Genomic DNA, 12,130 nt, shown 5'->3' on the forward strand with positions numbered 1-12,130 from the left:
CATCATAAATGGATTTACACTTAAAATATAATTGCATGTTATATTAATGCTGCAAATATATTTTATTATAAATTAATAATAAATTAAATTTATTATTTATTATATAATAATGTATAATATGATATAAATATAATGTATTATTATTATTTATTAATACATTTACTATATAGTAAAAGATTTCTTAATACAATGGGAAACCAGCTAAGCAAACCAGGCTCTCTTCCTTCATCTGTCTTTTTATTTTTATGCAAAATTAATGCCATGAGTATCTCTTTACGATTTGCTTGACTGAATTTTTTTGAAAACCTGATCATAAGAAATGCTTCTGGGATGATCAGAATAAATTTCCTAACTACATTCACAGGACAGATTCAAAGTAATTCTGAGGCACAGCCGAGCCGAGCTGCTGAACTGAGACAGGGTAACGCTGAACAATGTGGGCGGAGCATAGTTCTCCGTGATGACCAATCAGAACGCTCCCTTTCTAGAAGCAAAGACCCGACTACTTGAATGTATGAGAAAAAAAAACTGACCAGTCATAAAGAATGCTCTCTACCGCGATGGACGCGGGAACATTACTTAGTCGCTCGTTACTGCTGACTTTACTCCTATTCACGGTGACCCAGGAGGCACGAGGTAAGTTCGCGGGACTGTAACACTTCGTAGTTTCCCCTCTCCTACATTTCTCAAGTTTTATCCGCGCGTTTCATTTATTTTCGCTTCAGAATACTACATAGGGGTGTTCAAATATGGCGCAGGTCATAGGAAGCCGCTCTGGCATGAGTTTAGTGATCTCGGTGCCTTCACATCGGTCACATCCACAGCAGTTAGCAAGTTGTTCTTTTTTCCGACCGGGAGATGGAGCGGCTCGCGGATGCAATCGGAGCACCGCGCGAGGTTTGGATATCGCGACCCGGTATTTATTTACAATACTTCAAAGCTCCTGTTCATTTATAACAGTCTATAAATCAAATGTTCAGTCATCTGAAACTGTTGACCAGGTAGGTTTGCTTTCATTAGCGAGCTTGAGCAGCAGTTAACCATCAGTCGGTTCCTATTTCACGTCTGTTGCGCATGTGTTTTGACAGTTTTGCTTTCACAATGCGACATTTAAAACCTCCCTATCGACTCATTTATTAATTCCAGTGGTTAAAGGGCACAGCCCAGACAGATTCTTATTCATTTTCGATCCGCACGAGTGACATCAATGTCTGCATTTCGATGCATTATTTGTTGACGAGTTATATGGACTAACGGGAAACCTGTTTTACATGTTTACTTGAGTTGCAATAACAGATCGGACTATTTCTGTACGTTACAAATATCACAGGCTATTCTTAACAGAGGGTACAGAACACCAGCTATGGGATAACTGATATCTTCCATCCATTATTTTTAGTTTAGTAATTTTAATGTGATCAAACGTCAATGGATGCAACAGTTTGTTTGATCAAAGGCGTTTTCTCTTGTTTCATAACAGTACACGCCCTCTAAATTGTTACAGCTACCATAGGATACTAATGGTACCTTAATCATTACGTTTAAAACCTTACAGCAATGATTTTGTGTATAACAACACATCCATTTAAATGGTTCTGTGATATATCACGAGATAACGTGATGAGGCCTGTAGTTTGTATTTTGACTGGGCGCTGCAGCGACATTCCTTTACGCAAACAAAAGCCTTTTACATCATGCTGTTATGTTTTTCACTCAGAGCATCCTTTTAACGTTGTTTAATGTAAATTCAACACAAGAAGAAATAACAATCATTCCTTCATTCAACTATCAAGTCAAAGAAAAATGGGAAACATTGCATAAGAATTTAAAAAAGGGAAAAGTAACCATAAGATAGATGAAAGGTGGAAAAAAAGAAAGGGCACCCCACACAAACGATGATGAATAAATTAAGAAAGAATGTCAAACATGTTACATATTCTAGATGTGTTGATCACTTTACATTATGATATATTTATAAATGTAAAGATCCCAAAAAGCTTAAAGTTTCATATATTCTTGTGTCACTTGTGTGATATACAGTACGTGTAGCTGTGATGTCCTTGATTCAGATACATACTGTAATAGGCAGAGAAGTGTTTGTCCTTCATCTGAATGTTTTACCTGCTTCCTTTTATTATTTTATTTATTTATTTCTTCTTGTGCAGATTTGCACTGCTTGAAAGTCAGAACAGAAGAAATGGATCTTATTATGTGGTATTATCATCTGGCCGTTTAAACAGCTAAATTAATATTGTATTGCCTAAATTCAAGTAGCATTTAAAATGGTTGATTTTAGTACTTTTCTTTCAAATTTATTTAGACAAAATAGTATAGAATTTGAAAACACTTTAGCTTAGGGACCAATTATCAACACTATTAACTAGTCGTTTATTAGCATGTATTTTACTAGTATATTGACAGTTTATTAGTACTCATAAAACATTATTAATGCCTTATTCTGCATGACCACTGACCACTTTTGGATTGTCTTGTTAGATTACTCTTTTGTCTGTGCCTTGGATGTTATTGTTTGCTGGTATCTGACCCTGCCTGTCCTGACTGGATCCCTACTTTTTTGAAACAATGCTTCTATCGTTACAATTACGTTCTAACAGCTCTACATGAATCAGTTTTGATTACTCAAAACCCATAGGCAGTCTGAAACACATGGGGCCACATCGCTGTCCTATTGCTGTTCTGTTGAATCTCAATTATATTTGAGAGCAAGTGAGGTTTCTTCCTGTTTAAACATTAAAAGATACGTTGATGTAACTATTGTTGTCAAAAGACCCGGCACCTCGGTACCAAGTCGGTACTAAAAAAAATGAAAATGTGACTATACCAGGTTTCTTTAAGTACCAGTGGTACCGAGTACCCGGTCAACCCGGTTCTTGATGCATACAGCGCTATGATTTCCTCAAAGCAGAAAACGCGGACGGAATCTCAAAATCCAGTCATGAAAATGAAACTTACATTTGAATATGGACAGTCACCGAATTTGTCAAAGTTAGCATAAATTAATCAAATCAAATCTCCATATGGACCAGTATCTGTAAATGTTACGCCTCAGAAATTTGGTTGAAATATGAATCCTGCATGTTCTGTGCATCTCTGTGTGAGTGAATGAATGAATGAATGGCAGAGACGTGAGGATTTGATTACTACATAGACTGAAGCGCGTGACGCTTGCAGTTATTTCAACATCTGCCGTCTCAATGAGGACATAAATACAAAAACAACATCACCTGAACTGTTCTGAGTCACTTCACAAGCATTTTACCGTTTCATTTGAGGAAAAACAGTGTCAATTTAAAGGTATTCACGGTAACCTGTCAAAATAAAAGTTAATTTTTACATAAAGGCATTGTGTTAGAAATATTACTATTATTTAGTAGAATGTATGTGATACTGCTACTACTGTAGAAAAAAATTAATAAAACTTTATTTTTTAAAGAAATAAATCACACAATATTTCTTCCATGTTTTAATTTTAATAGCAAATCCCCTTTATTTACCAAAAAATAAAATGTGTTTAAATTTCAAAAATTAAAAGACAAATTACATTTGGGTGAAACTTGTTTACTGTTTTTCATAATTATATTACTTGTAGAAAAACTTTAAACACAATTGTAAATAAGTATAAAGAATGGCATTGGTTTTATTTTTAGTGATAAAAAGTTTTTTGTTTTTTTTAAATAAGCATATTTCTGTGTTTTGCTTTCGTACCGAAATTGGTACTGAGAACCGTGGATTTTCACTGGTATCAGTATCGAATACTGAAATTTTGGTACCGTGACAACACTATATGTAACAAGTAATGAATTTAAAAAGACTCTCCTTAACAAAGTCCGATCACAAGTGGTCACTTCATAGACTACATACCAAGTGTAAACAGTGCTGTCACTCAATTGGCCACCTGTGATCAGATCACTCAGTGGGCCTCATGTGTAAAATTTTGCATAGTTTTCACCCTAAAAGTATGCGTATGCACAAGTGGTAGATTTTCAAATTTATAAAAATGTACATACTGTATGCCACAACCTGCACAAAATTACACTTTATGAATCCCTGCAGAAGTTTATGTGCACAAGCTTTATTCCTTATTCCAAAATCCCAGAAATTACCATATTTAATTACATATATTTTACAACAGAGTTTTAAGTATAATCTCATTTGCATACAATTTTCATATGCATATTGCTATCCAGACACATGAAACTGTGTATTGATACTGCTGACTGTTGTGTGTGCCAATAAGTTTCCTCTGCTAAAAATAATTTTTTTAATTATTATTTTAAAAAAAATTCCTGTAAAGCATCTAAATATCCTTAATACAATGGGCAAAATTAGTAGTGATCAACCGATATTGATTTTTTTTATAACCGATACGATACCACTTATTTGCATGTTTATGTGCCCTATAACTGATATGCAGAACCGATATTTATTAACTGTTATAAAGTAAATAAATGACTAAGTGAAGAAAGAACATACTTCACTTTGTTTTTTCCTCTTTTCAGTCATCTTTTTTTAAAGTCTTTCACGTTTAATTTAATCTGTATATTACAATAAAAAAACACATTTTATTCATAAAAAGCATCAACAGCAACAACACTAACATTAACAATAAACTAAAAAATGTAGAATGTGTAATGTTTCCAAATGTAGAAAATAAATAAAGGACAGGAGTCATATCAACTTCATTTTAAACTACCGTTTTAGTAGGTTTATATGCTGTTTAATAACTACAGAGTCAAGAATAATTCACTGGATAATGTTAATTCACTGAATAATATTTTCTGGAATATTGGAATATAATGAACAAAACATCATATTTTATTGAATTTCTCAACTGGAATATTATATCAAAATTATTAATAATGTTTTTGTCCTTCTAGATTATGAAATGCCTGCTGACAGTGCAGTTTATCTATGCAGTTTACACAGAACTATACTGAAACTGTGATCTCTAATAAATAATTAATTTCCATAGAGTTTTATTTATTTAGATGTTTATTAGCAAAATAATGGTTATATAGTAAATGTACAATTTAGGGTGTTTTAAACAAGTGAATCTTGTTAAAAGTTACATGCAGTGGCCGTGCTGGAGCATTTCCGGAGTATCAACCCGCTGTGTGAACGGCAATATGAAAGCGGCTTCACGAGACTGATGATGGAGCAAATTTACAACAGAGAGAGAATTAAATTCTGTGCTTTTTTTTCCAACATGCACTCATTCATGGCTGTATTATTTAACTCATGCAAAGTTATGTCTTTTTTGGGAGAGGATCTTGATGGATTATATGCGTTACTCCGACTTCACGAGATTAATGATGAGCATAGACAAAAGAGAGAGAATTCATTTCAGCGCTTTTATTTCCAACATGCGCTCATTCATGGCTGCATATTAATTCAGGCAAAGTTGTCTTTCACGACTCTCACAAGTCAAGTGCATATCAGAGACTAGTCTTTATTTGAGTGAAAATGTTTACTTTTGACTCTGTTAAATCTGTAAAAAGATTTCTTCAATTTAGAACTCACAGGAATTGGAAATAGTATTATCTGACAAATCCATTAAATAAACGCATCCAGCTTAAAATGCCATGGAAAACATCTTGCAAAAAGTCATCCATCAAAAGTCTTTACTTTTTTAAACATAACATTTTTAATGCCTTTTCAATTAGTAATGTAAATTGCGTGTAAAGCTATTTAGCCTAATTTGAGCACCTTACCGCATACATTTTTATTCTAAATGTTTATGTAAATGTTCATGTAAATGTACAGCATATTATTAATTTTCTTCAGATTGTTACTAGACCTCCAGAGTTGCCAAATCGCTTCCACCATTAAATAAACAAGGTCCAGAGGGTGCAGACAGCACATGTATTTTTTACTTCAAGTCTTGGTTTTGTTTGTTTTTATAAATCGTACTCGGTTACTAAACGTAACCTCGGTTCTCTCTAGAAGAGCGAACGAGTACTGCGTCTTAGCTAAGACGCTACGGGAAAAGTCTCTTTTCACGAAATACTGAAGCAAAAAATTATCCTTAATTTTGTATTTTTGTAAAGCGCATTTGCAGCAGTACACAGCCATAGGCGAGACGGCTCGTTCGCTCATTGGCTTGTTCTGCGGCAACTGCACAGCCTATCGAGCGCAGGGCTTCGCGCCCTTCTTGCCACTTCCCGCCAAAACGGGTGTGGCCCAACCTATAAAAGGAGCTCGAAAAGGCTGACTCACCTGATTTATTTCATCGCCGAAGCGAACCAGAGTGAATCGTACGCACGGCAGAGAACGCAGTACTCGTTCGCTCTTCTAGAGAGAACCGAGGTTACGTTTAGTAACCGAGTACGTTCTCTTACGAGAGCTCTCTCGTACTGTGTCTTAGCTTAGACGCTACGGGAACCCAATGTAAAACACCGTGCGCGCAGGGATCACACACCAATAAACCTGAAGCAACGCCCAGGATTTACAGTGGACAGTCACCTGAGGAACTCACAGAGAGTCCAGGACAGGAAGGGGGGAAGCCCTCCGTCCCATATCTAGCAGCATCCGTAGATGCGGCAATATGACATCATACAGCTGAGGCAAGGCCTGACCAATGTGGCAATGCGGGTCTTACGCAATACTGCCCATATAACAGTCGGCAGCGCATAACGCTCACGAACTCAGAGTTCCCTTCAGGGCCCTGATTTGACTATACCGACAGCAGCCTTGCTTGCAAGGCGGGAACCTCCAGGTTATAGAACCTGATAAATGTAGACGGCGAGGCCCAACCTGCCGCCATACATATATCCTGCAAGGAGATCCCAGTAGACCACGCCCACGACGAGGCGACGCCCCTTGTGGAGTGTGCTCTGACGCCCAGCGGGCACTGAAGGCCCCTGGAAGCGTAAGCTAACGCTATAGCGTCAACTATCCATCTGGATAGAGTCTGTCTCGAAACAGCCATTCCCTTGGAACGTCCACCGGACGAGACAAACAGCTGCTCAGTCTGTCGAGAGGCAGCAGAGCGAGACACATAAGCTCTTAAAACCCTGACAGGGCAAAGAAGACTCGAGTCTCTATCCTCTCCTGACACCGGCAGGGCAGACAGGGCAATAACCTGAGCCCGAAACGGCGTGTTGAGAAATTTCGGCACATAACCGTGCCTAGGTTCGAGTATGACCTTTGAGTCATTAGGCCCAAACTCCAAGCACGACTGGCTCACCGAGAGCGCGTGCAGATCACCCACACGCTTCACTGAAGCGAGAGCCAACAAGAATACTGTCTTGAACGACAGATGCTGAAGGCTAATTGATTGGATAGGCTCCAAAACGCCGTGAGGTCCCACATAGGGACTTACGGAGGTCTGGGAGGATTCAGCCTCCTAGCTCCTCTAAGGAAGCGGATGACCAAATCATTCCTTCCTATTGACTGACCGAGCGCTGTTTCAGAAAACGCTGCGATGGCCGCTACATAAACTTTGAGCGTGGATGCGGCTCTGCCCTTATCCAACAGCTCCTGTAGGAAGGAGAGAACCTCCGTAACTTAACACAACTAAGGGGTGAACATCCTCGAGCTGTGCACCAGCTGGAGAACACCGACCACTTCGAGGCATACAGACGTCGTGTCGACGGAGCTCTAGCCTGAGTGATGGTATTTAGCACTCCCTATTGGATGGTATTTAGATCAGCGGGTAACCGTTGAGCGCCCACACATGGAGGGACCACCACTCCGGTTGAGGGTGCCAAATCGAACCCCTTGCCTGCGAGAGGAGGTCCCTCCTCAACGGTACTGGCCACGGGGCGTCATCTGCTAACTGCATCAAATCTGGGAACCATGGTTGGTTCTTCCAAAGAGGTGCTACAAGCAGTATTGAACATCTCGTTTCTCTCACCCGTTCCATCACCTGCGGAAGGAGGGAGACGGGAGGGAAAGCATAAAGCGGGCAGCACGACCATTTCCGTGACAGCACACTTTCGTTCTTGGAAAAGAATGCGGGGCAGTGAGCGTTTTCGTGGGACGCGAAGAGGTCCATCTCCGCCCTGCCAAATCTCTCCCAAAACAGCCGGACTGTTTGCGGGTGTAGAAACCATTCACCCATAGGAACATTGCCTCTGGACAGCCTGTCTGGACCCAGATTCTGTAGCCCAGGCACATGCACTGCCCTCAGCGAACGCACGTTGCGCTGAGCCCAAACCAGGAGGCGTTCCGCCAGCCTGTACAGGTTTCGGGAACCCAAGACCGCCCTGGCGATTTATGTAGGACACCACAGACATGTTGTCCGAACGGACTAAGACGTGGTGGTCCTTGATTTGGGGACAAAAGCGCATTAGCGCGTTCTCCACTGCCAGCATTTCCAGACAGTTGATATGATGGAGCTTTTCCCGTTCTGGCCACAGTCCAAAGGACGGTCTGCCCTCGAGCAGCGCTCCCCATCCCGAAGTGGAGGCGTCCGTCGACACCATCTTCACATTCGGGGAAGTCCCCAGGCTTACACCTGATTGGTACCAGCCGTTTGCTGTCCAGGGTTTCAGGGCTGTGACACAGCTCTGATTGACCTTGAGACGCAGTCGGCCAGACACCCACGCTCTGCGCGGCACCCGCGCCTTCAGCCAGAGCTGCAGGGGGCGCATACGGAGCAGGCCCAGCTGCAGAACCAGAGATGCTGAGGCCATGAGGCCCAGTACCTTCTGACAGTGTTTGAGCGTAATGGTCGCGCCGCAGCGGAAAGAACTCGCTGCGCGCTGAATGCCCAACGCGCGCTGTGGTGACAGCCGCGCCGTCATGGAACACGAGTTCAGAACTATACCCAAAAACAGAATCGTCTGACTGGGGTTCAGCGAACTCTTCGCCCAATTGACACTGAGACCGAGCTTCTCGAGGTGATCGAGTAAAACGGCCCTGTGCTCTGATCGAGCCAGAATCAGCCAGTCGTCCAAATAATTCAGCACTCGCATGCCTCTGAGTCTAAGAGGAGCGAGCGCTGCATCCATGCACCTCGTAAACGTACGAGGAGCCCGGACAAGCCGAACGGCAGGACCGTAAACTGGTATGCCTGGCCCTCGAAGGCGAATCTCAAATATCGCCTGTGACTTGACACTATCTGTATTTGAAAATACGCGTCCTTCAGATCTATTGACATGAACCAGTCCCCTCTGCGAATCTGCGCGAGGAGTTTCCTGTTCGTAAGCATTCTGAAACTGCGTTTCATCAATGCCTTGTTCATCTGTCTTAGATCCAGTATGGGCCTGAGACCCCCGTCTCTCTTGGGCACCAGAAAGTATCTGCTGTACAGCCTCCACTCGCTTTGAGCTCGAGACACAGGCTCTACAGCCCCTTTGCTCAACAGTTTTGATTTTTCGGCCCGAAGTATGTGTGCTACTTCTGTTTTGACCGTAGTTTCGATGCGTGCTAAAAAGCGCGGAGGGCGTCGAAAAAAACTGTAGCGAGTAGCCTCTCTTTATAATGCCTAGCACCCAATCCGAAACCCCTGGAAGCGCTGACCATGCATGAAAGGCTAAAGGCTGGATGCGAAGCACGCTCTGTTGACTGGGCAAGGGCGGCGCTTGGGTGCGCTGCACCATGGGCGTTACGCCTGTGGCATTTGAGGCGGGGAGCGCGCTGATCACAGCGGGCAGATCGCTCGTCCTCGACCCCATCCCGGTGCTTAACCGATTGGGGGAGGGCTGAGCGGGTCCCGTGGGACTCGTGATGTCTGCGAGTAACTGTGGGCTGCAAGCGTGCACATTTACCACTTTCGACTCGCTGTCTGCCTGGGCAGAGCGTACGTGCATGGGTTTCGCTTTTACAGAAACCATGCGCCGTGTGTGAGATAATGTATGTGGGCACTGAGGAGTGGGCACGTTTACTATGTGGCGCGCGTGACCGATCCTAGTCGATCTTATGTGCGCGAGCCCTGTGTGCAGGGCTGTGCTTACATGTGGAGATGGGCACTGAGGAGTGGGCATCGTCACTACATTTATAGCACCATCGGCCGTGGCCGGACGAACGTGCACGGGTTTCGTTTTTACAGAAACCACATGACACGTGTGACATAGTGATTGTGGGCACTGAGGAGTGGGCACGTTTACTATGTAGTGCGCGTGATCGACTTGAGTCGCTTTTATGGGCGCGGGCCCTGTGTGCAGGGCTGTGCTTACATGTGGAGATGGGCACTGAGGAGTGGGCATCGTCACTACATTTATAGCACCATCGGCCGTGGCCGGACGAACGTGCACGGGTTTCGTTTTTACAGAAACCACATGACGCGTGTGACATAGTGATTGTGGGCACTGAGGAGTGGGCACGTTTACTATATAGTGCGCGTGATCGACTTGAGTCGCTTTTATGGGCGCGAGCCCTGTGTGAAGGGCTGTGCTTATATGTGGAGATGGGCACTGAGCAGTGGGCATCGTCACTACATTTATAGCACCATCGGCCGTGGCCGGGACACCAGAAATTACACCTTTTTCGGGAAATATCTGGGTAGCCGTGATAACGGTTTTTGTGTGCAGGCAAGCGGGCAACCGTACAGGCTTGCGAATTGCAAAAGACACTGAAACAGTCACAATCCCTGGAACTGAAACAGCGGCGCGCTTAGGTGAGAGCCCGGCCACAGCGGAACTCGTACACCGGCGCTTCGATGAAGCAGCCATCGTGTGTAGTGCAGACGCAGCGTCATGCAGCAGGCATAGATGGCTTTCCTAGGATGGCTTTGGGGCTCCCGGCCTCACCGTAATCCTCTGCCGCGGTCCCCGCGGCGCGGGGCGACGGCCGGTAGAGCAAGAACGGGGATCTCGAGCTGCGTTGCTGAAACTGTTGTGATAACGGCTTTTATGTGCAGGCAAGCAGGCAACTGTGCAGGCTTGCGCGTTGCAGAAAACGCTGAGACAGTCACAATTCCTGGAACTGAAACAGCGGCGCGCTTGGGTGAGAGCTCGGCCACAGCGGAACTCGTACACCTGCGCTTCGATGAAGCAGCCATCGTGAGTAGTGCAGACTCAGCGTCACACAGCAGGCTTTAGATGGCAACACCGCTTTTGCCGCCGTCCAGCAGAGGGCGGACAAAGGTGCGTCGCTATCGCCTGTTCCACCGGCGGAAGTGACAGGTAGTTCCTGTTTTTAGCATCATCCAGTGTGGAGAATGCTAGTGAGACAGATGAACGAGTTCGCGCTGAATATGGAGCCTTCCAAGCCTTCGCCACCTCTTCGTGAAGCTCAGGAAGAAATGAGGCGGGCTTTGAGAAGTACGCTCATCCGAAAGGAAAATACCATCCAGCCGGGAACAAGGGGGGGGGGCGCTGGTGCAGATCACTCGCGGCCGAGACTCGTCGCGTCCAACGTGAGCACTCGCCCCGGCTCCTTCTCGATGTCAGCTCGTCTGCTGGGCTTCTGAGCAGAAGGCGCGAGTTCCTCGGAGCTCGCCCAGCCCTCACTGCCCGAAGCTAGCAGAGAGCGCATGTCCTCTTCCCCCGACGCGGCCCTGAGATCGACTTCCTCGGACGACGCGCCGGCAAACAGCGGGCGCAGCCCACCGGGAAGCGATGCAGGGGAGGCCGGTGAAGCAGGGCGAACCGGCGAGCTCGGTTGAGCTAAAGACGGTTCCGGAATCCGCTGGAAGCGGCGCTTTCACGGCGCCTCAGCGCAGCGGAGAATGCAGGCTCAGAGAAAAAGGCCAGGCGAGTCCTTAGAGCCACCATGGCAACAGCTCGCAGTGAGGGCATCCGCCGTCAGCGTGCGCGAGCGCTGCATGATCTTCACCCAGGCAGGAGACACAGATGACGTACCGGTCTCCCTCGCTGAGTGGGTCCCTCCTCTGACGAGCCGCAGGAAGGCATCTTAAAAAAGACGCAAGCTCTTTTAGGAGTGTGTGACACATAAAGAACAGTTGGATATAACAGAATTGAAAGGATATAGGCGCCGGACAGCGCAGCAGGAACGGCAGTGGAAGGCGGCGAAGGCCAGCAGCTTCAGAATGGCTCGTCCCGCTGATATGCTTCTCAGACGGCGCTTGCTTCCTTCGTGATCCAGCGATGCGTGAGCCAATGAGCGAACGAGCCGTCTCGCCTATGGCTGTGTACTGCTGCAAATGCGCTTTACAAAAATACAAAATTAAGGATAGTTTTTTGCTTCAGTATTTCGTGAAAAG

The 12,130-nt window shown here is 44.7% G+C and overlaps 1 protein-coding gene across 2 annotated transcripts in view; it reads left to right on the forward strand.

The window, feature by feature from the left end:
- Positions 1-519: 519 nt before the first annotated feature.
- LOC132154986 (TGF-beta receptor type-1-like) overlaps positions 520-12,130 on the forward strand; it is a 50,778-nt gene continuing 39,167 nt past the window's right edge. For both annotated transcript variants that reach the window (XM_059563743.1, XM_059563744.1), the window contains exon 1: positions 520-636. In XM_059563743.1, the coding sequence (XP_059419726.1) occupies positions 546-636 (91 nt within the window). In that variant the 5' untranslated portion in view covers positions 520-545. The remainder of the gene's footprint in view (positions 637-12,130) is intronic.

This window comes from Carassius carassius, chromosome 12 (assembly GCF_963082965.1).
Source record: "Carassius carassius chromosome 12, fCarCar2.1, whole genome shotgun sequence".
Classification (NCBI taxonomy): Eukaryota; Metazoa; Chordata; class Actinopteri; order Cypriniformes; family Cyprinidae; genus Carassius; species Carassius carassius.